This window comes from Tubulanus polymorphus, chromosome 8 (genome assembly GCF_964204645.1).
Source record: "Tubulanus polymorphus chromosome 8, tnTubPoly1.2, whole genome shotgun sequence".
Classification (NCBI taxonomy): domain Eukaryota; kingdom Metazoa; phylum Nemertea; class Palaeonemertea; order Tubulaniformes; family Tubulanidae; genus Tubulanus; species Tubulanus polymorphus.
In genome coordinates, this window is record NC_134032.1 from 12,171,254 (window position 1) to 12,195,970 (window position 24,717).

At 40.1% G+C, this 24,717-nt stretch overlaps 5 protein-coding genes across 8 annotated transcripts; 3 read left to right on the forward strand and 2 right to left on the reverse strand.

Moving 5' to 3' along the window:
• Positions 1-2,001: 2,001 nt before the first annotated feature.
• Positions 2,002-9,584, reverse strand: LOC141909673 (nucleoporin NUP42-like). The gene is made up of 6 exons (XM_074800235.1): positions 9,415-9,584; positions 8,597-8,735; positions 4,073-4,247; positions 3,870-3,962; positions 3,712-3,752; positions 2,002-3,252 (listed from the first exon to the last, which is right to left on the reverse strand). The coding sequence occupies exons 1-6, from the start codon at positions 9,494-9,496 to the stop codon at positions 2,478-2,480; spliced, it is 1,305 nt and encodes a 434-aa protein (XP_074656336.1). The 5' UTR covers positions 9,497-9,584; the 3' UTR covers positions 2,002-2,477.
• On the forward strand, positions 5,072-8,285 carry LOC141909674 (L-xylulose reductase-like). 2 transcript variants are annotated; one of them, XM_074800236.1, is made up of 7 exons: positions 5,072-5,159; positions 5,770-5,867; positions 5,945-6,102; positions 6,927-6,969; positions 7,047-7,223; positions 7,577-7,709; positions 7,876-8,285. In XM_074800236.1, the coding sequence occupies exons 1-7, from the start codon at positions 5,108-5,110 to the stop codon at positions 7,977-7,979; spliced, it is 765 nt and encodes a 254-aa protein (XP_074656337.1). In that variant the 5' UTR covers positions 5,072-5,107; the 3' UTR covers positions 7,980-8,285. The 2 variants fall into 2 exon arrangements, with proteins under 2 accessions (XP_074656337.1, XP_074656338.1); XM_074800237.1 differs by having other exon boundaries at positions 7,047-7,214.
• A 3,456-nt stretch (positions 9,585-13,040) lies between the features above and the next one.
• Positions 13,041-16,841, forward strand: LOC141909842 (uncharacterized). Its single transcript, XM_074800491.1, has 8 exons — positions 13,041-13,307; positions 13,921-14,143; positions 14,858-15,010; positions 15,091-15,194; positions 15,494-15,551; positions 15,665-15,829; positions 15,918-16,036; positions 16,354-16,841. Exons 1-8 carry the CDS (start codon positions 13,194-13,196, stop codon positions 16,543-16,545), a joined length of 1,128 nt encoding a protein of 375 aa, XP_074656592.1. The 5' UTR covers positions 13,041-13,193; the 3' UTR covers positions 16,546-16,841.
• A 1,203-nt stretch (positions 16,842-18,044) lies between these two features.
• Positions 18,045-19,869, reverse strand: LOC141910050 (galactoside alpha-(1,2)-fucosyltransferase 2-like). The gene has a single exon (XM_074800750.1). It carries the CDS (start codon positions 19,567-19,569, stop codon positions 18,484-18,486), a length of 1,086 nt encoding a protein of 361 aa, XP_074656851.1. The 5' UTR covers positions 19,570-19,869; the 3' UTR covers positions 18,045-18,483.
• Positions 19,870-20,826: 957 nt separating this feature from the next.
• LOC141909661 (uncharacterized) lies at positions 20,827-24,461 on the forward strand. Of its 3 annotated transcripts, none has more exons than XM_074800216.1 (4): positions 20,827-20,855; positions 21,104-21,262; positions 21,638-22,937; positions 23,019-24,461. In XM_074800216.1, the coding sequence occupies exons 3-4, from the start codon at positions 21,647-21,649 to the stop codon at positions 24,185-24,187; spliced, it is 2,460 nt and encodes an 819-aa protein (XP_074656317.1). In that variant the 5' UTR covers positions 20,827-20,855; positions 21,104-21,262; positions 21,638-21,646; the 3' UTR covers positions 24,188-24,461. The 3 variants fall into 3 exon arrangements, with proteins under 3 accessions (XP_074656317.1, XP_074656316.1, XP_074656318.1); XM_074800215.1 differs by having other exon boundaries at positions 20,837-20,867; XM_074800217.1 differs by lacking the exon at positions 20,827-20,855 and adding an exon at positions 20,958-20,976.
• The last annotated feature ends 256 nt before the right edge of the window (positions 24,462-24,717 follow it).

A 24,717-nucleotide genomic window follows, 5' to 3' on the forward strand; every position in this document is an offset into this window, starting at 1 on the left:
TATTGTCTTTCAAACAGCAGGCTGGAACATCACTGTTTATCAAGGTGAACCCTCAAGGACGCGTCGGCGCAGTCTAGTTAGCTGTCCGACTGATATGGTGATGGTTAGCTGCAGGTGCTCGAACAGGTGCGACGGTGCGAGATTCGCGCGCTCCAATATCACATGCGAGGCCTTTGTGCGGCCACCAGAAATTATTCGGGTACGTCATGTGACACCAGCAGACGATTAACGCTTATTTTTATCACCAGATAGCCGTTAATAGACTAACAGCAGTTTTCAATGATTATTCTAATGAACCATTATTCCCTGTATCAAGTTTCGTCTATCAAACAATCACCTCTAAAATGATATGAGTGTATTTTCGTCACATGGTTTCGGGTAACAATTTTTCCAAGATCAAATGTTTTACTTTGAGTGTCTGCCTGTGCCAACGCACAAGGAAACAGGTATACGAGAAACAGCTTTTGGATTTCGTGTTTCTATGTTTCCGTTGTGCCAAACGCAAACGATGCGTCTACACCCGCAAACATGTTTTATTAGGGAAACATTGCTTGCAGACACGATGTTTCTGATTTCTCGTGAACATACGCGATACCGAGAAACGTCGAAGGTATTTTCACGTATTATATTCTTTGTTACAGGCAGTTGTCGAATGTACACCAATAGTCCCGCAGCGAAGATTTCTAACAGTGACGCAACCGGGCAGTTTTCTAAAAAACCCATCAGTCGAGTGCCCGTCTGGATTGACTGTTGTTTCGTGTACACTTTTTTCTCCGTAAGCCCCTCTCGGCACAATATCAATAATCTATGTCCTTGTACACCAGGTTCACCAGTTGTGAGTTAGAATTAACACTGAACTCAGGATCCAGTGCCACAGTTGTGAGTTAGAGCTTGGAGTAATCATTTGACAAATGATTACTCCATTAAGGGTAGAGTTAACTCTGAACTCATGACCCAGAGTTTTACTCTGAGTTGAAATCAATTCATTTTCAATGTTTTGACTCAACAGTCAAATGCCATTCAGAACTGTTGGAAAACTGTCAGATTTCTCTATCAATTCGAATTTCGTGAAACAGGGTGGTTTATAACGTAGAGTTATCTTGAACATGATCTTCTTGAAATGTTTTTAGGTTGATTCGTTCACAGAAAAATGCTATTTTAAACATTTCTACTCGGAACTGTACTTCCTCCTGTGTAAAATGCGCTATACAAGCTCGGTGCGTCAAACTACGGGGTAAGTAACAATGATCATATAGTTTACAAAATCTACCATCTAGTCCAGCATTGGTCGAACATCGTTTGCCGAGGTCGTGGTGGGACTCACAAAGTCAGACAGCCGGGGCGGATCCACGAATTTGGCTAAGGGGCTCACGTAAAACTTTTCATAGAAATTGGCTTAATTTTTTTAGATTTTAACCCTCTAGCCCTAGAAAGGTAGATCCCGAATTTTTCTCGAAGCGTTTATGCTGGATCTGCCCAGGTCAGTAACTATTGGAACCCGTAGGCCAAATAATGAACCTAGAACCAACCTTGAATTTATTAGGACAATTTGAGTAATTTCAATCCTTGTTATAATGAACTATCGGTTACATGTATAACAAATATTTTTTCTGGAGCCCTTAAGTTCGTTGTAACGAGGTTCCGCTGTAGTAAGTTCGATACATCCCTCAAGAAGCACTTTCAAGTAGCGAGTGGTAAGTTTACGCGCAGCTAAGTTTTAAAATGCAACCGGAAGTGACGTCACTGGTAGATGGACTAATCGAATCTGCCGCCAGATATCACAACTCTAAGGAAGAGGAGGTTAAGCCCAACGTTGGGTTCCAATATTTTTTTCTTTCATTTTTTTGAAAATTTGTGGAAACTAATTTTGTGACTCACAGGGGGGAGAACCAATGGAAAAAACAACTATTCTGAAAACTCCAGAAAACTTAAGACATAGTAAAACGTATTTATATCTAAATCTGATTTATTTAATAATCATTAATACTTGTAGATCTTAGATTTTCATAATTTCAGTGAAAGAAAAATTTTGCATCAAAAGAAAAATTCTCACGTTGTTTTCCTTGAGACTTTAAACTGACATAAAATTAAAGTTTCAATCTGCAACCTTGACCCTACACCCCTAACGACATTTGAAACTTAATCAGCATTCTTCCAATTTCAAACTTATCAAGTGTTCAGGACTTTACCTGGGACGATTCTAATTGAAAATCAACTACTCACGCTGGTCATTTGATAAACAAGCAGTAGGCTACATGTTCACATGATTTCAGCACTTGAAAATACAGGCAAAATACAAACACTGGACATAGATATTCTAAGAGTACAATTTCAATAAGAGATCATTCAGACTATCGCCTTCAATTAAAAATACATGTAGCGAATGTTCGCACATTTGACGAGGGTGGGCGGGTTAGTCCAAGGCTGCGGATTAACTTAATTGAACTTTTAACAGTTAAAACCCACCCGCAAACAGTCTAAACGAACTCTCTCGGGGGTGGTTTAACGGGTATACAACCGATTGTAAATTTATCCGCCATGTATTGCTGTTTTTCCGCGTCAGTCAATTCCGAAAGCGGTGTATAAAAAGCCACGCGAGAGCATCCACCCGTCGCTGTAGCAACAGTTGTCGATGACGACGAAGCAGCAGACGCGTTTTGAGATGGAACGTTGCCGAATAAGTTTTTTTGAGCCGGCTGGACTTTTCCAAATAGCGACGTTTGTCCGGTCGTCTGCCCGCCGAATAGCTTATTATTAGAATTAATATTACTCGTAGAACTCGTCTGATTATTCAAATTGAAACCGAATGTCGACGGTTGTCCGAAGGTGTTACCGCTAGAGGTCGCCACCGAGGCGTTATTACTGTTCGTAGCGTTACCGCCGAAGACGTTCGTCGACGCGACTTTACCAAACAGTCCGCCCACGGTGACCGTCGTGCTTCTTCCAAATAAATTATCGCTATTGTTACCGCTGGCGGACCTATTCTTACCGAATAAACCGGCGGGAGTTTTCGTGAATAAACCGGAACTAGACGAACTTCCGCCGAAAATGTTGTTATTAGTCTGCGCGGCGGATCCTCCGAACACGTTCGTTCCGTTGAATAAACTCGGTTTAGCGTTCGAGCCACCGAACGGATTATTATTCTGCGCATTGCTACCGGTCACGGCGGCGACGGGTTTGCCGAATAATCCTGTTTTGTTCGCAGCGACAGATGACGAACTGTTTCCGAAGAGATTAGTTTTAGCAGACGATCTGGAAAGAAATAAGGATGGAAATAAATACTTTCATTGACCTAGTGAAACATGATTATCCTCCCCAGAGTTTAATGCTCTCCTGCAATCTGCAATACTTGAGTCATCACTATTTTTAGTCCCAATCTGCGCGAAATTTTCAATTCAATTCGCTAAGAGTAAGTAATCAACACAATGATTGTCCTAGCTCTAATGGCTGAACCAAATTTGACTGTATTTACAGTAGACAACAACTATAATTTCCTTTTGTATATAGCACAGACTCCGCCTTACTCGGTATTCGGTCAAGTCGGCAAATTTTGCCAAATTTAACTTAAGTTTCATTTCCCTCATTGTCAATTCAGAGAAATAGTCAGAGCAGACCGAATGCTACCGGGTTCCCGGATTCCCAACACTACCAAGTTAGGCCGAGTAAGGTATATATCGTAAAATGATTTACAGAAATTCTAGATAAACTTACCCAGCAGTTGAAAGCTTCTTGAAATCTTCAACAACCGACAACTGTAAAGACAGAAAGAAGGGCATGAAGACAGATGTTTAAGACGAAAATATTGTTACAAATATTCCTTCAACACTTCAGAGGATGAAGCGCCATCTGACGGAACATGGAACACTTACTAGTTTAGCTTTTATCGAAGGATTCAAATTTTCAGTTTTCAGTTGGTCTTGTTTGGCCTTGTTCTCTGCGGCTAAATGGGCTTCTTTGTTTTTCTTCAAAATAAGAACGAAAACTTAATAGAAATTTCTATGACTGAGCTCTTATTCGCTCGAGGCTAATTTGGAAATCCTGATTTTTTACAAGAAACTGATCCGTGATTTACATAATTGTTGAAACTGCGAGTCGCTTGGCCTTCGACGTAAGCTTCGTATCTCATTTCCTCGGCGGAGACATCTTCGAATCCGGGAAAACTCGGCAACGAACCCGCGTACGCGTAACACGAAAACGGCCACATTTTACTCTGCTGCCAGACTTCAACATCGCGGGATATTACACCGCTGAAAATATACACTCTCCGATAACAAATAGGGCTCCAGGAACGCTGTGCGCGCTTAGAAAGTGGTTTGAAATGCTCGACAATCTGACAGACGAGTCCCACAAAAATCGAAACATGCAATTTCACATTCTATGCCGGACAGTCTCCAACTCTTCCCATGAAAACTTCAAAAATGAGCAAAAATGCTGATTTTGCCGAACAAAAATGGCCACAAGTCACTTTGCTTCCCATGCGGCCAATTTTTGGGGTCAATAGATTCTTTTAAGTCTTTTGATGAACGGGCAAGAAGACAGTTTAAACTTATGACCCCATCAGGGTGGCTCATTTCCGCGAAATTACAAATTTTTATTGATTATTATACACGTGGTCATTAATATTACCGGGGTATCCGAATTGCGTGTTGAGTTTTCTGCCAAATTTGTCAAAATCACGGGGTTTTCCGTTTTATTTTCAAGATTGTCTGAATCCCTGAGTTTATGGTCAGTGGCCACGATAGCTCAGTGACTCTAAACACCCCCAACTCTTTCATTTACCGAAAAATCATTCCTTAATATTGATTTAACCCGCAATTACGAAGTAACTAAACTGAGAACTAAAGAATAACATTCGGAATGGTGACATTTATCTGGTCGACAGATGTCAGAAAATCAGGCGGCATTTATTCAAATTCCTAATAATCTACTTCCCAACACTTGTTTGACCTAATTTCGAAAGAAAACCAACATTACACGCATGAAACAGATTATGCAGATGACACTCACAATATTCAGAGGAGATTACTACCCAGGTATTGTCTCTATTACAACTTACACCGGTTACAACTGAACTAACCCGCACAACCTACTGGTAAAACCAAGAGAAATGGAAATAAATTTCAACGGTAGAAGAGCGCTTGTAACCGGCGCCGGTAAGGGTAAGTATAGTTTATCGAAAAATACACCACTAGGGGGGCATTATTTCGCCGAATCAAATTGGTGATGACTTAGGAACTAGTTTATTTGAATTTAGGGTCGGGTCCTATGTTTAACCTGCGAACAAATTTTCAAACCTTCATTTAGACAGAGCCGATAGAATATGCCCCACTTGTAATACTTTAGGTGACGAATCCCATTTTCTGTTTGACTGTACCTTACTTAACAAACCCCGCAAAAACTATTTGAATTTGAATACCTTAAATACCCTTGATATTCTGAAAAACCCAACGGTCAAATAAGCTAAATTCATTAAGACCGGCTTAGATGTATATAGATCCCTCCAATAGTATATATAGTATTGTAAATAGTTGATGTATATATATATATTTTGTTACGTTTTCATTCTCTAAATTTTAATCATTTCAGTGTTGTTTTGTAAATATTTGTATATCCATGTGTAATAGTTTTCCTCCATATACCATGGAAATGGTTGGAGTGTAAATAAAATCGTAATCGTAATCGTAATCCGCGATGTACATCACGGTATTGCATTTTGAATTGTACACGAAATACGAGTTAATGTTTCACTTAAATCTGTATGTTAAATAGGTATAGGCCGTTGTTGTGCGAAAACACTAGCGAAATGTGGAGCTAAAGTTGTGGCTTTGTCGCGTACGCAATCTGACCTTGACTCGCTGAAACAAGAGGTTCGGAGACTTAGGAGACTCGCTATGAACCCCCCAAAGTATAAATAATGTCCGGTGGTATTTTTCATATTTCGCAGTGTCCCGAAATCGAGACGATTTGTCTTGATCTGAGAGATTGGAAGACGACTCGCGACGCCGCAGAGGGCGCTTTGCCCATAGATCTATTGATTAATAACGCGGCATTGGTAGTACCGGACGGACCGCTGTTAACCCTCACGGAGGAGAGTTTCGACGAGTAAGGATCACAACAACCCTTTCAGCGCCGACTAATCAATACCCGCCTAAAGAATGGGAGATAATTTGAAAATTTACAAAATTCCATCCCAGGTTGTTGTATAATATGCATACCACTATAGAGCAGTGTATTATTTAGTCACTTATATTTCACAATGTTTGACGAGCGCTGCCATCTTTCAAATGATATTGAATGTCTTAACTCACATGCTCCTTACTATCTCCAATCACTTTTATCTATCAAACCTAGTGTTCGAGATCCACGATCATCTAGTCAGTTGCTTTTAACTCAGCCTAGAGCCAAACTTTTATCTGCTGGTCAGAAAGCGTTCTTTTACCATGCGCCATATCTTTGGAATAGGTTACCTACTCATTTACGTTTTAGCACTTCTTTAGATCGAGTTTTAAATCACGATTAAAAACTCACCTTTTTACTATTGCTTATTCTTAAACGCCTAATTCTGCCGTGTTTTACTTGTATCTATATCTACTTTTTATTTGCTAGTTCCGTATTCTTTTAAAAATATTATTCGTAAGCCAAAGAGCATATTCTAATATGGATTTGGAAATAAATTATTATTATTATTATTATTATTATTATTATTATTATTATTATTATCAAATGAAGATTATAGCTAATCACGGTACTAATGACAGCGATACACTGCGATGCCGTGTACTTGCTAAGTCCATCACCAATTTATACACGGCCATGCGGCGTAGACGCTCTAAAATAATGGCGCAATAGACGTCTGCAGCCCTGTTCGAAGATATTGAATTCGAACTACGGTAATTATGTTTAAATTAAGTTTATCTGTTTTATAGCAAGATGAAGGTGAATTTAAAATCTGCCATCAACATCACTCAGGTATCAGTCCGATATTCCGAGATACGGTCTACATCTTTGTATCGAGAGTTTACACGCTTGATTTTCCGTATTTAAAGGTTGTCGCTCGAAACTTGATCGAGCGTAAGGCTATCGGTTCAATGGTGAACGTTTCCAGTATTTTTTCAACTCGAAATCTGAACAACGATATGGATTCTTACTCGATGTGTAAAGCGGCCTTGGATGCGATGACGCGCAGCGCAGCCGTACAATTCGGACCCCACGGGGTATGTAAGGTATTGGTGTACGTTGAGTTGGCCAACAGGCCAGGGGCTGATTCTTGACCGCGCGTAAATACCCATGCTAAAACTGCCGGAAAGTAAGTTTGTCTTTGAGACAAAAAATGACTGAAGACTGAGTTTTGTAATAAGTCCCAACTATGGAACCAGGGTACAGTTGTAAAGTCATGGCTTAGATATCAGATAGGTTCAAGACCATCTTAGTTGTTCTATAACTAACCTGAAAACTAAAGACAGACCAGTCTAAAGATTTTGAGACTAAGTCACGACTGTGCAGCATTTAAAGGTGGGTCTTTGGTCCCTTTCAACAAGTCTAATTACAGACTAAGTTATTTTTGTTATTCGTACAGATAAGAGTCAACTCCGTCAACCCGTGCGTGACTAAGACTAAGATAATTATGGAATACATTCGTGGAGGCCCACCAGAATTTCAGAAAGCAATCGATGGTCAGATAGATAGAATCCCTCTAGGCAAACTGCCAGGTGGGTTTACAACGCCACTAACCAAAATATAACTTCGAAGATTTTAGGGGGTTTGTTTTTACCCCTGAACCTAACCGAGTTGAGAACCAATTTCATAACCTCACTGGGTACAAAAGAGTCTCTATGGCAATTCTTTTTATCGAAGTATATTGATTTTTTTATTCAGAGGAACAGGACGTGGTTGATACGATTGTGTATTTGTTAAGCGACCGATCTAAGATGGTTAACGGACAGTGTATCTACGTCGATGGAGGCTTGACAGTCAGTTAATAAAATACCAACAGATTCAGCAGAGGTTTTACTACGATGAAATTCAAGCGAAACTTGTTTCTTAAGTCACTGTAGTTCTGATAATCATTATGTTGACAATTTTTCCAAATGACCTAAGTCAAATGAATTGAAAATACAAATTGAAACAAGGGGACTTAAGTGAGTTTGACTGAATTCATCTTCATGGTCAGAAGTAAACCTCCGATAAACCAACCATCTCGTGTTTTGCAGAATAGAAGTAATGGTTGTTGAATCTACATTTGGGGTAAATATGGACTAATTCCGTTGATAGTAAGATATTGCATATTGGGGACTGTGCACGAAAACTATTTAATTGTTTCGTGTTCGTGGCTTATTTTGTAATCTATAATAAAGTAAAACTTCAGTCTTATTCCGGTGGTCATTTTCCAGTCGAAAAATGTAAAGTGCTCGCTCTGAGCAGCTTCACTGGATTTAGCGCTATATAAGACACATATTAACATTATCATTAATTATTACTATGGAAGTGATTTGAAATGCTCGACAATCTGAACTAATTTCAAATATAAGCGCGAACAGTGGAACTGGGTTCGGTGCGTCAAATTTCATTCTCACGCCGGATTTAGTCAAACGCTTACATGATATCCTGTGGGCTGGCTGCTGATTGGTCGTTGCTGTTTGATTTACCGGTGGACGACGTCGAATTCAACCAAACGTACGGATTTTTACCACCAGACGCCTGATTCCTGAACACATTTTGACTGCTCTGATTAAAACCTGTTCAATTCACGAATGAAAGGAAAAGAAAATTGAGAAATTTAAGCCGCAATAAAAGGACTGACTAATGACAGGGTCTAACTGCAGTTTAAGTCACCTTTCCAGTGTGTGGTGCTAGTGTCATTGATTTAAGGAAAGTGTCATGCTTATAGACACCAGTATATAACCATGGCATATAGGGGCACCTGTCGCACCCAGCATACCATTGGATCATTGATATTTTCAAACAGGTTTGGATGTTCAACCGTCTAAGTCGTAAGACTCATTGGGGCACATTTATCTATCATCAACTTAACAGAAGCCATGCCCAAACCAAGGGAGTCACGAAAATCATAAATACCATCCAATGGCCAACTAAACGAACCAGAGTAACGTAACGAAATTTAATTAACGCCGCGGCTACGGTTACAGGAATCCGTAAACCAGAGTGCAATAGCTGCGGATACGGGAGTCAGTTAGCACATGCGCAATATACAGTACAACAGTATTCTGGCTTGGATTCGAACCCAAAGAAAAAATTGTCTATCGGTGAACCAGCGCTTTACCCACTGCGCCACAGCACACACCTAGAAGCCTTGACGTAACCGACTCCCGCGTAGACAGGTACTGGTACTGTCTGTACTGTAGATAGAGAGAGTAGAGAGAGTAGAGACAAGTTTGTTTAGGCCTAATTAACTACCTTTATTTTGAGAAGGATGCTCGTGCCAGCATTTATCACCGAATCGACATCTTCCTTGCGTCCAGAACTTACAAACGACCATTTTCTCTCCAACTGTCACAGCTGAAAAATTGAAATAAATCGTGCGAAATGTTCTACCAATTAGGTTCGCATTCAAATCATCATGGGCGCGGCCATCTTCCCATTATAAGATCGCTTGCTGCAGTAGGAATACGGACCGGGTGTGAAATTCTAACCGTCAAGTGCTGCCTCTATACAAATCATTGGCGGTGCAAACGTGAACTAACTTATCTAGGAAAACTTTTCCTAATCCATGTTAGCACTATGAACTGAGAAAAATGCAAACGATTCGATAAAAATTTTACAAAATTACCACCAAACAAACATACTTAGGTTTTATTATGAATAAACTTTATTGAATATTACTCGTTTGCCAGAGTAAGCATACATTTCTGTAACAAATTATACGAATACGAATACGAATACGAATACGAATATTTATTACACTCCAACCATTCCCATGGTACATGGAGGAAAAACAGTATTTACAATTATTTACAAAAACAGTTGATAAAAGCACTTTGGAACATAACAAACGTTATTTACAACATACTATTTATACACACTACCGGAGGGATCTATATACATCCAGACCTAATTTGATAAATTTAGCAAGTTTAAAAGTTGGATTTTTTAAAACATCAAGATTCCGAAAGGTATTTGAATTTAGGTAGCTTTCACGGAATACGGTAAGTAATTTACAGTCAAAAATGAAATGTAGTTCGTCGCCTAAAACGTTACAGGTGGGGCATAATCTATCGGTTCTCGGTAGATGGAGATTTGACAATTTATTTACAGGTATAGGAGATAAGACCCAATCCTGTACAGGAATAAACTGGTCACTAAGTCGTCATCAAGCCGATTTATATAGTTTTCAAATTTGATATCCTTCTTATATTGTCTAAAATTAATGTATAACGGATTATTATTTAGCCTAAATTCTGTCTCTTGCACATGCTGATCACGGAGTATACGGTGTAATTGTTATGGAGAAGTCCTAGAGTTTACCATAGATTGTTGTGTCCAGATATACGAAAGGCCACAGACATCAAAAGTCTTCTTAATAAATAACAGCCAGGGGCTCTTAAACCTATCATTCAGATATAAATTATAAGATATCTTATAGAGAATTGAACTAAGTTTACTTTGTTTGCACTGAATCGTTTTGACCCAAAAATTAATCATTCTACGCTTTACGCTTATATACATAGGATAACGTCCTAACTCCGCTAATACTTGAAGGTTATGGGAATATTTTGTAACTTTCATGATAATTTTACAAAATAAACAGTGGAAGTTTTCTAATAAGTCAAGGTTTTCATATCCCCAGATTTCGCAACCGTACAACGCGATAGGAGCGACACACATGTCAAATAGTTAAAACATTACATCTACTGGAAGTTTCAAACGTCTGCCCTTATGAATAATAGAATACATAGCTTTCATAGCTTTATCATAGAGAATCTTTTTTGCTTTAGCGAAACTACCGTTCCAATTGAATTTCACTCCGAGATACACATAATCCTCAACTATCTCTAACTCCTGATTACCGAACATGAATTTCGAAATACGCTTAATCCTACTTTTACTTCGAGCGAAGACTAATATTTTAGTTTTATCAACATTCACCGTGAGGCCGTTGTCGGCGCAATATTCAAATAATGTATCTAAATGTGACTGGAGAGATTCCTCATCTTCAGCAAGAATGACTGTGTCATCCGCATAAAGGATAATGAATAAGCTAAGTAAAGTCCCTAGTTCTGGGTCACAATTCACATTAAGCTTTTCAATATACGACAAAGTTGGTTTACCGCGCGTAGCAAAAAAGTCTTCAATATCGTTTAAGAATAAGGACAATAGGATAAGTGATAAATTTTCACCTTGTCTTAAACCTCTATCAGCAGCAAAATACTGTGATGTGTTTCCGTTAAATTTAACACATGATTTCACCGAATTATAGATATTTTTAACTACGTTCAAAAAATTCCCCGTAATGCTACTCTCTATCAATTTTCTCCATAATGTAACCCGGCAAACCGAGTCGAAAGCCTTCTTAAAATCTACAAAGGCGCAAAAAAGTCTTCTTCCTTGGTACAATTCGACGATTGTTTTCAACGCGTAAATATGGTCAGTAGTAGAATATTTTGGTCTAAATCCGGCCTGTGCTTCACTAATTATATTGTTTGAATCGAGAAAAGTTGACAGCCTTTGGTTAAGGATACTTGTGAATAATTTACCAAGACAGCTAACTAGTGTTATACCTCTATAATTATCAGGATTAGTGGGATCGCCTTTCTTTTTAAAAACAGGTTTAATTATCCCTATAGACCACGTCTCCGGAACATGTCCAGTCTTAAGAACTAAATCAAATAGGTTTCGTAATATATTAACTAAGCACGGATACCGACTAAATTTTAATAACTCATTAGTGATTCCATCTATACCAGGTGCCTTATTGTTCTTAAGCAATGAGATAGCTTTCATTACTTCATCAGCTGTTATGTCGCAGTTTAAAATATGGTTGTCATATACAGGAGGATCATCATTCTGTTGTTCAATATTATCGTTCCCTTCGTTTACACCATTTAAGTCATTTAATTGCATAAAGTGTTCAAGAAAAATATCAATATCAATATTAGCGTCCTTAGTTTTTGCATAAGTTGCAGAATTAAGCATAGCCCAATACTTTTTCGGGTTATTGACTTCACAATCTCGTAGTTCTTTAAAAGTTTCCTTCTGTTTCCTCTTACTTTCCCGGATGATTTTTTTATATTTCTTTGACGGGTTCTTGAAAGCTTCAAAGTTAGAAGGGGTGGGGCAACCTCTATATCTGTTTTTATAAAAATTATAATCTTTACGTGCATCCCTACAGCTACGATTGAACCACTTGTTATGAACCGGGCTTCTACTTCTTCTATTTTTCCTATTGAGCACCAAGTTACATTCTTCGGCACTTAACAACAGGGAAGATACAAATCTATCAGTGAGTTCGTTTACTTTGTTTAGAGACTGACTACCTAGGTCCTGCAATCCATCCATAAGTGAATCATTGAGGCCAATGTCATATAATCTTGATTCTACCGTCGCGAAAAACTGATCCGATCTACTATTGTCCCATCTAATTGATGGCTTTCCATTTACCTGCTCATTGTTAGCATTATCAGCAATAATAGTGTCCCTAGAATTTCTGCTTAAACAAAGCCTAAGAGAGTTATGTCCATCAGACAATAGCGGTTCAAAAGGCATTATCTGAAAATCGCAAACATATTCAAACTGGACAATATCGCATACAAAGTAATCAATAACACTAGTTCCCTTAAAAGTATAATCACCAGACTGGTCCCTGCCACATCTGCCATTGAGTATAATTAATGAATGATTCTTTACAGAAATCAATTAACTGATAGCCTGTGTTATTCGTTCTTTTGTCCTGATTATTTCTTACAGTCGGAATGTCTAAGCTAAATAAAAGCTGTGAATCAACAGTGGGGTGTAAATTATCGTCTATTATCTGATTATCAGGCTCTACAAATTTCAACCGTCAAGTGCTGCCCCTCTACAAATGATTGGCGGAGAATACGTGAACTAGAATAGTTCTATGGTAATACTTCTATGCTCGGAAGATGCGGGCCATTCACATAACGCAAGCATTTCACAACCATAACACGATACACAACCGAGCTCAAGATTCTGAATTGTCCCCGTAAACGTGTCTCAGAATGGCTTTAAATCGTATTAAACACCCTGATGATATGGAAATTTGCCCGTACGATCCTTCTCACCAAGAGATTCGAGTGAGGAGATTACCGTATCATTTAATGAAATGTCGACGGGTAAGTATTTTTTATCACGAAGAATATTTCATTAGAATAGTTCAAATCATTTATTTATCGTGAAACATTTATCATAGTTATGAGATTGAGCTAAATTTGTAATCAATTGTTTAGGTCGTGAGACGGTGCATTTGTAATAATTCCTAAATCATCACTCTCATCGCTTTATTATTAGGCCTAACCTCATTCTTCTTTCTTTGTCTTTTCTATTCTCCACTTTTGAGGCCTATGCATAAAAATGCTCATATAGGCCTACTTGCTAAACCCAAGACAACCATCAATATAATTAGGCTGGGGGTAAATAAATGGTATAGGATCATCCAGTTGGCCGATTTCTTTTAAGTAGAGCTTCCTGGGATACTGGATGATTAACCTCAACCTCTAAGTACAAGTCCCTGTGTAAGATAGCCAAATAATTGTCCTAATCCTGTGCTCAGCCTTTGCTTTTACATCTGATGGGCATGATTAGGCAATGAGGTTAATTAGCTTAGGATAGAGTTAACAAAAAACCTTGATTTGAGCGAAGTATAGAATTTGTTGTTATTCCGAGATATGAAGTATTTTTTTAATGTTGTTTATGTATATAGAGCTACTGTATTTTGTTTATTTACAGAATCATGCCGGCCTGGAGTACGAGACGTGTCCATTCAACGCTCGTCACGAGTTTCCGGCACCTGAGAAACGCTATCACATCGCTAACTGCCCGGATAAAGCGATTTTAGAACTGCAGATCGCTCATGAATGTTCCCGTGAAGGCGGTACTATGTATAAAGGATGTACCGATATGCCGGTATCTGATTGGGTGCCCCCGGAGCCGTTCGAGGATTGGGATGCTGGTTAGTATTTACATCGATTGAGTCTAGAATCGAACAAAATATGGTGTAAGCTTGTAATGTTGAAATGAAAACTTGTAAAATTAGTTCATTTTTCCAGGACGGCTGGATTCACTTAAATTATTGAGATATACTGAACTAATAGCGTACAAGCTTAAATGACCTCTCACATTAATTGCACGTCATGACCAAAGGTAGCACAATGGATGATTACCAGTTCTTGTTATCCAAAGCACAATAAAATCTAGATGTTCTGCCTTGGTGTTCTCCATGCCTCATGAATATCACAGTTTCATAGCATCCTCGCTTGCCAGGGTTTTGATTGCCTCCAGCCGAAGCCCGCACAAACTCAAACCCTGGAATTGAACCATAAGAATGTCATGGATTGGAATTAGATAGGTCATGGAAGCTATGAACCGTCCATGCTATTGATTATTGTAGAGGCAGCCCCGATCTCTATGGTAACTGTTTTATTGATTATTGTAGAGGCAGCCCCGATCTCTATGGTAACTGTTTTATTGATTATTGTAGAGGCAGCACTGATCACCATAGTAACTGTGTGTTATTGATTATTGTGAAGGCAGCACCGATCTCTATAGAAACTGTGTTTTATTGATTGTTGAAGAGGCAGCACTGATCACCATAGTAACTGAGTTATTGATTATTGTAGAGGCAGCACCGATCTCTATGGTAACTGTGTGTTATTGATTATTGTAGAGGCAGCACCGATCGCCCGAATCGGAATCGACGAACGATTATTAGACATCGATCCAAATATGCCTCGATTCAAGGACACGACCGGAATGACGCCAGCCGAGAAAAAAGAGTTCAAGCGACGGTTGCTTTTGATCGCGGAAAGAAGGGGAAAAGGTTTTGAATTTGAATCATTCAGTCCCTCCTATCGTTTTATCATCGAGATTGATGTAATTTTGAAAAATGTTTTTCTTCAGGGGAATGCATCGACGATATCGATTTGGACGTCGTCAAGCACCCCATCGCCGTGACAACTGCTTCGCGTCTGCCTAAAACTAAACCTCGCGTTATCGCGGCTAAGGTAAATGTTTCGCCTTCCAAAATGCTTTCTTAGCCCCTTCTAATCTTTACGAAGTCGAATTTAGGCGACTGACTAAGTAATAGCTTGCTGCTTCAGGCTTGATGGAAGATTGTTTTCCCCTCGGGCCGGAACTGAAATCTATTTCCAATTGCTTCATTTATGTACAGTGTACTGAATTAACATGCCCCGCTTGTAAAGGACAAGAAAAGAAATCTATTGCATTTTTCGGTGAAAATTCAAACTACGAGAGTCGGTTATATATGCAGATGAATGATAGTGATTATGGTAATGTTTTTTAGGAGCAGTTGTATGAAGCTCGTAATGTTGCCGGTGTTGGACGTGGAATTCAACAAATAGGTTTGTACTTATTACAACCCCCCCCCCTCTATCTCTCAAATCCCCCACTCTCTCCATCGTGATCTATCTATCAACAATCGGTTATTTGGGATATCCTCGTGCTTTCATTGTAGCCCAAAAATCGAGAAACGTCGCTAATTTCGACCTGGATGGTTTCGGCCGTGGGGGAGCGTCGACTCAGAAAATGAAGCCTCCGTCGTTCGCGATGATCGGAATCAATAATCTGACGTTGCTTAGTTTCGGTCGTGGGATCGGGCGTGGAATCTCATCTGCCAGACGTGAGTACTACGAATTCAAAATCTTATCCATTTTCTGCGCGTTGTGCCCATAATGCCTTGGATATACGTGTTTGCCTAATTGTTTCAGGTGAACAGCAACCTCGAATAATCCCGCAACAGCCTGGGGTAATGTGGGCTCAAACTGGTCAACAGCCTGATGAACAGCTTGACAGTGATAGAGGCAATATAAGTGACCTTCAACAGGAGGTAAGTACCCATTCCGGGTGCCACTGACCTGGAAAGCTCAGGGAAGCAGAAAACTCTGGGAATTTGACAAATTTTGCAAAAGAAAAAATTACGAATTTGGATAATGCTGTTGACAAAGAGTTTCTTAGTCGATACGTGATTCAATGAAAAATGAATAAATTGTAACATTTTAAACTAAGAAATTTCTTGGGATTCACTCTGGTGTGCTATAATGCGGAAAAGGGGAATTTGTAAATTTTATTAAGTGGCCACCCTCTAACAGGTTTTGAAATTTTGGATTCTGTCTAACCATAGTGAAACTGTTTTCAATATTTCAGGTTTCACGCGACGATGATTCGATGAGTCGCGAAATCAGAAACATCAACGCTGAACTTCATTCAATCGCGAAACTAGAAGCGCAAGTCAAACGCGGTGAAATGTTGAATTCGGAAGAGTTGCGGAAACTGGAACTTCGAGTTGATTATGAGATGCGTCTCGAAGAGTTGAATATGAAACTCACCGAATCGTAATCGCTTCAAACATTAGTATCATGAAACGGCGCACAGTTCATAAAACCTCAAATTACTTGGGTGGGGGAGGTTGAAACCTTGAGATGCCAGGGTGGGTAGGGGGTTATACCTTGAAGCCGTGGGGTTGGGTTTTAACCTCTAAATAAAAGTTATTGCGATGGTAGGGAGCGAGGCTTATGAACTGTGTGGTCAGAGTAATAGTAGTAGGATTTCAAAGTACACAATGTAATGTGTTCTTGTTGAGAATTGAGGTGAATGATAGATACCTCGTACAGTGTAAATATGACTCATTTTTAAAAAGCAATAAAATTTCAAATTTCTGTTCATTTTGACTTGTGAAGTTTTTATTTGAATGAAGGAAATTTATGTCGGTATTTGATAAAACACTGAGGATATGCAATGGAATTCGGTGAAAGGACTAAGTACGAGCATGTTCAGTTCAATTTAATTTCAAGACATTAACAACGTGACCTTTTGTCGTAAATGCCAGACTGGTTACTGGAAAATACCGAAATATTATCAACCGACCCCGCACGATGCTAGTCAAGGAAGACGTAATGTTCACAGCCCCGTTCTGTATTTCAAATATATTTGGCTTGTACAGGGGTAGGCTAATGTCGAGGACTTGTCACATCCTAAAAGAGCATTTTGATGTCAAAAAGGCAGAGGGTCTAAAGAATTTGTCACATTTCAAAAGGCTCTATCATGGGAATCCCGCACCCTGAAATGCAATAATTTGTTTGTTGTCGAAATAAAAAACGCATTCGATTTAATCGGTAACGGTACACAAGTCTTGCAACCCGGTTTGGTTTCCCCTGCAGGCCTTGATCTTTTGCTAAGTGAAGTATGAAAAAAACAGTTACGCAATTAGCGGGAACCTTACGTAACCGTCATGGCGACCGCTGTGATATCTATTGCAGAGCACGCAATCTGATGATGTTACGCGATTACGTAACTGCATCAGATCAGGCTGTTCTGACGCAGTTACGTAATCTGATGGTGTGTGATCCAGCTACGAGCAATTAATTATTGCTCATAGGATCCAGCAACCCAATCGATGTCGGTCGGCTTCCTCTGGGTTACTGCGCTGTCGTCAACGTGAATGTCTGTTTTTCATTATCCCCATTCTAGTCATGCATAGCAATTCCACGTTTGTTCACCACCGCGCGGCGTCCTCACATAACTGAGGTTTTTGTTGAATTCAAAGACATCCCAGGATCCCTCCCGCTCTCTTGGCCAGCCCGTCAAAACACATTACAATGCGCTGTTATGTTTCAGCTTGCGCGTTAATACATTTATGAATTCCCCGGCCGATTTTAAGTCTCGAAAAGTTTACTCTAAATTACAAAAATTAGAGTAAAGTATTAGAGTAATTAGACTAAATGTGTCAGAATTAAGATAAACAGAACAAGCAGTAAATGAAAAACACAGTAGAAACCGTAGAAACCACAGAATTTTATAAACTGTTCAAAATGAAAATCAGAATCAGATGCCCCGATGTTAGATGCCCCTCCTTACCCTATCCCAAAAGAGCACAACAATAGCCGCGATCATACGAGCGTTTTTGGCCCAGAACAACTGTTCACATGGATACCAATTGGGCCCGTGCTTGGCGGCCCAACCAAAAACATCGGACCAGGCGCGCTCCAAATTTTCATTTTTCTTGCCTTTTTCAATTATGCATTATTCAATTTCTTGTCGAATTTCGCGAAAGCAGCGACAATTTCGATATTTGACATTTGAATTCCGATATTTGAAAATATGGGCCTGATCCTCCAGTGGCGAGACGCCATGTCATTATATACAACTTGCACATTTTTGATACTCATCCTTTCATAAACTGCGACTTAATGGATGTACGTAAATCTATGGCTACTTTGTTTGAGGGTTTCTCTTTTTTCTTGGACCCCACCTTGCAATATTTCTGGATCCGGCCTTTCACTTTCCGGTTAAACCAATCCAATATGGCGGAAAATAATCCTGATGACTGACCTTACGTGCCAGTGGCGAATTTTTACGCGGCCAATCCTTGTAATATATAGTCGTTCCATTGGCTAACCAGGCCGCCCACCAACCGAACGAACCAGTCGACATGATCACGTGATCGCAGGATGACAATATAGCCAGATCTAAAGCCGGGTCTTTCGCTTTAGAAAAAACTACATTCACATTTTTTCTGGGTACGTTTTTCTCACACCACGGAATATCATCTGACGCAACAATAAACAGTACGTTTTCACCGTATAATGACGACATACGGTCCATCGCATTTTTTATGTAGCTGACCGGAACTATGACGTAACCGTGACGTAATGCGTTTTTTGACTTCATATCACCGCGTCTTATATGTATGCCGATTATAGTCGTAATATTGGCGCTAGTGAGCGATGAAAGATTGTACGCGCTACGCTGTACGAAATTTTCGGCGGTCCTTTTTATGTGTTTTCGGAACGTAAATTGTTTACGAATTTCAACGGTTTCGTATTGAAAATATTTCCACGATTGTAAAAAACCCCAGATACGGCTGGCGAACAAACCGGTGATGTTTAAATTGAGAAACCTCGGATCGAATTCACCCGCGCCTTTTTCGCCAAGCACGGTCTTGACGCCGTTTTTCTTAAGCGTCATAGAGGGCGCTGTCAATTCGAACGCCGTCGCTAGTTTGAAATCGACAGGAATGACCGGCATGACGTCATAGTGTTTAGAAATAGCATACAGCCCCGCGTATTGAAACATCAAGTTACCAGTTCGACCGATAAATGAGCCGGTCATAACCGGATATGGATTCTGCGGGAATTGTATCACCTCTAGCGGTGGCGGATTTAGGGGGAATGGACCTTGTTGACGTTTAACATCCATCGGAAAGTCCGTAGATGTGCTGTTAATGAGAGTCGTGATGGATGGTAGGTCCGGCATCGATGTAGATCCTTGGCAGCGGCGACAGCGGGTTGCAGTGAGTCCAATCATCATCAACACAACACCAGAACTAATCATGAAAACCATTAAAGTTATTTTCCTCCACATTTTCAGAATCGAGCACTTGATTCGTGCTGCATTCAACAATCCAGCCGTAAGTATAGAAATTTTTTTAGGACTGTCGTAAAAGATTCGAATTACAAACTCACCACCACGGATTATCCACAGACTATGTCATTCAGCAATGACGAGCGTGTATTCTGGTCGAAACGATCGCATCGAGAAATATTCCAGAATCGAGACATATTACATACTGAACGAAATCTGTCTAAAACGTACAGGGCTGCTGGCAAACATGAGTTGACGACCAACTATGTTGCAAATTCACATTGAATCCACCTCGATTGCCTTTCCACCTCAAACCACTACTCGTCCCTTACACTCTTTTTCATTCTTATTCAAATTTCTTCTCGCAAAATAAATACTTGGCAGTAAATATCCTATAATGAATAGACCTTTTTGCCGCCACAAACCTGTTTTTGTAGGATCGCCTTTCGTAGGTCATTCTGAATAAACATTTTAGTCGTTCATTCTGGCGGGAATTGATACTTATTTTCTTAGCACAAGCCTTTTGCTTGGCTGTATTTACTAGAAAGCTATACGGGGACTGTGCTAAATTCTCGTCTTTCGAAATGATTCAGTGTATCAAACTTGTATAAAATGCAGATAGAACTTCAAATGTTTTTAGAAAACAGCTTTTTAATACAAGAAATACGTTTTTTAACTAATTTTGGGTGTCTTGTAGAAAATTCGAATGTCTTAAGTTTCATTTATTTGGTAAAATGTCGGATGTCGATACCGATAGTGGGAACAACCGGGCCAATCTTCAACTTTTATTTTATTGCTCCGAATGATTACAAATCATGAGACACGTGCAATAGAATACTAACTACAGGACGACATGCACATAAAACGAACATACAAGTATAATCTAACAGAGTAAGAACGGTTACATTATAAGATGAAGAGACAGACCCTATTGAATTTAAACGGCTTCACTGGATTTGACAAGAGACTTAACTGTTTCGCAGAATCCGAGCAATCCGAGGCGGACATGAAAAAACTAATTTATCTGTATTTGAAAAAGTAGAACATCGGGACGGAACGTGGAGGCTGGAGGCAGCAGGTTCCTCGAATCGGGATAGTGGATGATCCAAAATAGTTCACGTCGAGCTTCACCTACGAGGCCGTGTGTTATTTGTTGTGGCCGTGTGTTATTTGTTGTGTGATGTGACATCTGCCGGTTTTTTTATTTGATAATTTTGTCTGATAGTCGTCTCTGCGACTTCCTGGTATGGGGGATTCCCAAGTAATACGTAATCGACGTCTGTTTGGTGAGTAGAAATGTACGTGTATATATCCTTTCAATTTTCATGTCTATGGGTTAAAAATTACGGGTCGGAGATCAATGCTAGGCGTAGGGTTTTTAACGCTCCCTAAACTGAAAAAAATCATGTAAGCTAGGCGGGTTATAGATGTGAGAGAAACATGTGAACATTATGCATTATTCGGTTTGTCTAGAAACTACATTTTCATATTTTTTTATCATTTTGAATACATTTATCCAATGTTGTTTTTCCAGTACGGTACCCCAGTATTCAGAGTAGGATCGAGCCACTGCTAGTTGTGGTATGGTTTGGTTGTTAGTAGAGAAATACGTGTTAAGCAATCAATACATTTACAGTAGACTGTCAACTCGGGTAGCACGGTATAGCTAACCTTCTATTTGCTTGATTCAAAAGTAGGTGAAATCTACTGATTGAGAACGTTTTCACATGCTGTATCACTATTCATTTTTAATGCAAGCAAATCTTGTTAGTCATAGTCAATAATGTCTAGGCCTTTACAAAATGAATACATGCTCAGGTCTGAGAGGACATTATCAGCGTGCAATAAAAATAAAGGTTATGTCCTAGATGGATTTTCATTTTGTTAGCAATGAATATCACTGTATCAAATAATGGTTTGTCCTACCCGTAGCATTACATTAAACATAAACAAATGCCAACTTGTTTTCCTATTACATGTACGTGCACGCTACACGTTGAATGCCCGATCTAAAAAAATGGAAGCCTGCAATCAAAATTCACATGCCATTTATTCTTCTTAATTATAGTAAGACAAAATGTTTAAAAAGGGGAGAGAAGAAAAGCTGCGACGCCTTCCAAACCATTTCTCATACCGAGACAGCGAGCGTTCGTGTTTACAGTTTGAACTGATTAAAGATACCGATACTACGGAATACCTGGAAAACCGACTTGAAGCGCTACTGGAGGATTCCGACAAAAACCACGAAGACAGCAAAACGAATGACATTCGTGATGACTTTTACCTTACGGCTGCTGGGAATTTGAGAATATTTGTTGAGTATCGACTCGCCGCAGCGAGCAAACAAAACAAATCAGATGTGGAAAAAATACTGCACGATTTCGGGAATCAAAGATACAACTCGCTTTCCGACTTGCAAAGCGTTGTGGCTCTGGCGGACTGCGCCTACGTTTGTTTTAAAGATAACCAGTACCAACAGTCGGAAAAACTTTTCGAAAAAGCGTCGCAATTATACAACGAAAATGCGCTCGCTAGAATATTAGCCTGGGGCGAAATAGCGTATTCGCATCGGCGACTAGGCCCGAAGCATTTACATAGAGGTAAAGTCATGTTTGCTGACATACTCGATTACATCGATGAACATATCGATGAGCTTGAGCCTCGGAATGCGGCGGAAATTCTAAAAGCAGTTTTTCAGGTGGAGTTTTGCATGATGGTCCACAGGCGATTGCACCCGTCTCTGATACTGGAGTGTCCAGAAGAATTCGATATTAATTCCGACGCCCACGATACCGACGTAAAAAAAGTGGCCGAGGTGATTGAAAATCTACTTGCCGCAAATGTCCACCCGATTTCAACCGGTCGCGCCTGGGCTCACATTATTGAAATAGCCAGTCGTTATAAACATGCCCCAATCGCTTTGAAACGGTTGAAACCGACGCAGTTTGAATTGAAAGATTCTGATATACTACCGGGAGAACATCCGACCTTTAGCGGAGCTTTGAAGACGTTTTTCAACGATTATCGTCTGTCGAAAGACAAGAAAACGTTGACGATTTTGGGTCGTTTGCTCAAACGCGATAGACAAATTAAAAAAGCCGTCGAAGTATTTGAACGCGCACTCGAAATCGGCAGAGAAAAGTCTTGCTATCATCATTTGAGCATCATATACAAAAATAAGGCATTCGACAACTACGACTTCAAATTGCGTTCGAGATTTCAAAAGTTGACGCTGTCTACAGAACGTCCCCCTCCGCTGGAAGTCGACTGTCGCGGTCGAATAAAACACTTGGTCGTTCCGCCGATAGAAACTAGCAGTGATCCCCGAAAAACCAGCTATAAATACCGCAGAATTCTATGCGTACCTGGTTAGTATAGAGTTTGGGTTCATGTTTATTAGAGTTATCAACGTTATTAATCTGTTCATCTTATTTTTTTACTTTAATCAGATGATGAAAATATGAAGCGAGCTTTGGAATACATCAAACGAGCTCAGGAAATGGATGTCGACGCAACCATATTTCTGAAAGAAAAGGCGCACATTTTGTCGTGTCTTTCTCAAAATCTCGAGGAAGATTTCGACGATATCTACGATCTATTGGACGAGGCTTTGAAGTCGAATCGATTTCAAGGGAAGCGCGATACCGGCGAAGTGTACGAATTGATGGCTTTGCTTTGCAGAAAGACAAAGAAACGTCACGATGATTTCCGCGCCATGTATCACAAAGCCGTAGAGAATATGGGAGAAATAGGCATGCTTCCAGCCGTAGCGTTTCCAGATCTGAGCGAACTGCTTCGCAAGGCGGCGGAGGAGTCAAACAACCCGTCCGATGCTTTGCGCGCCTATGAGGATTTGGTCGATTTGTACGACGCGACTGGTCAGATGCACGCAGCCCAGGCCGGATTCCTGGTTTTAGCCTTACTACAAACTGAACCGAAGTGTGATGATGAGAAAATGATTTTGGGAAGACTCGTAACGACGTTCGTTCAAATGTACGACTTTCGAAGGGCTTGGTTCTGTCTTAATCAACTGATCGAAAACTGCGGTGGATTACGCAAAAGCGGCATTACCGCCGAGCTTTACTGGAAAGTTCGGAAAAACGGACCGCTTTGTGTGGTAATTAAGGAGGTCTATCCCGACGCGGCGCAAATCCGGGTCTTGCTCGTCGTGTCGGCGAAGGATTGCAGACGAGAGATCGCGCAGAATGTCGGCGACTCGATCACAAAACTTGGCTTCAAAAACTTGTTGAATCCACAGCTTGACGGGTTACCCGGTCATCCGAATATCAGCCAGTTCGGAGAACCGATGGAACAGTCGCAAATGATAGTAATTTTGTTCACGGAAGAAATGTTCGTGGACAACGAAATCGGTCTAATCATTCGAGAATGCGCGGCGATGAAAACACGCAGTCAAGTGATCACTCTTTTTACTCCGGGTGTCAAGGAGAAATCCACCGAACTCGACCACGACGCCGAGGATATTTTCATGATTTGTCGAAATTTTTCCAACGTGCAAGTTCCGCGCGACGCGCAGAAAAATGATGAATTCAAGAAGCGATTTGTGGAGGCGATTCTCGAGCGGGATCGGTCACTGGTGTACGCAATTTCTGATAACTGAAGCCGGGATGGAAACTTGATCTGATCAGGTGCGACTTATCAGAGTAACCGCTTCGATCAGAGTTAATGTGCATGACATGTCGACTCGAAATTAGACAGTTGCACGGTGCAATTTGAAAATGTATTTTGTGAATTTATTCTACCTGACATGTATGTACGACTCTCCGTTATTTCCCTACATATTATGTAATGACATGAGTGATCAGCTTATCATTAGCGATCAGCTTAGATCGCTATGGAAGATCCTAGTAGTTCATCGCTAATAAAAACAACAATGGTCTCTTTGCTTTTTCCGTTTTGATAATATAAATAGAGAATTCTAACGTATGTCTTTATCAAAGTCACCCCCGACCACCGGCACATTGGGCGGTGCAGAACGACTTTCGGCAGTATAGAGAGTATGTTGTTGTGTTTTACTGTGTATTTGTGTAGAGGATGTACATTGAGAAACCCTGGCGGTAAGCGGGGTGGTGGGTATATGGGAGGGCGGTGGGGTGTTTTACTATTAGACTGGTAGAAAACATGGGGGTG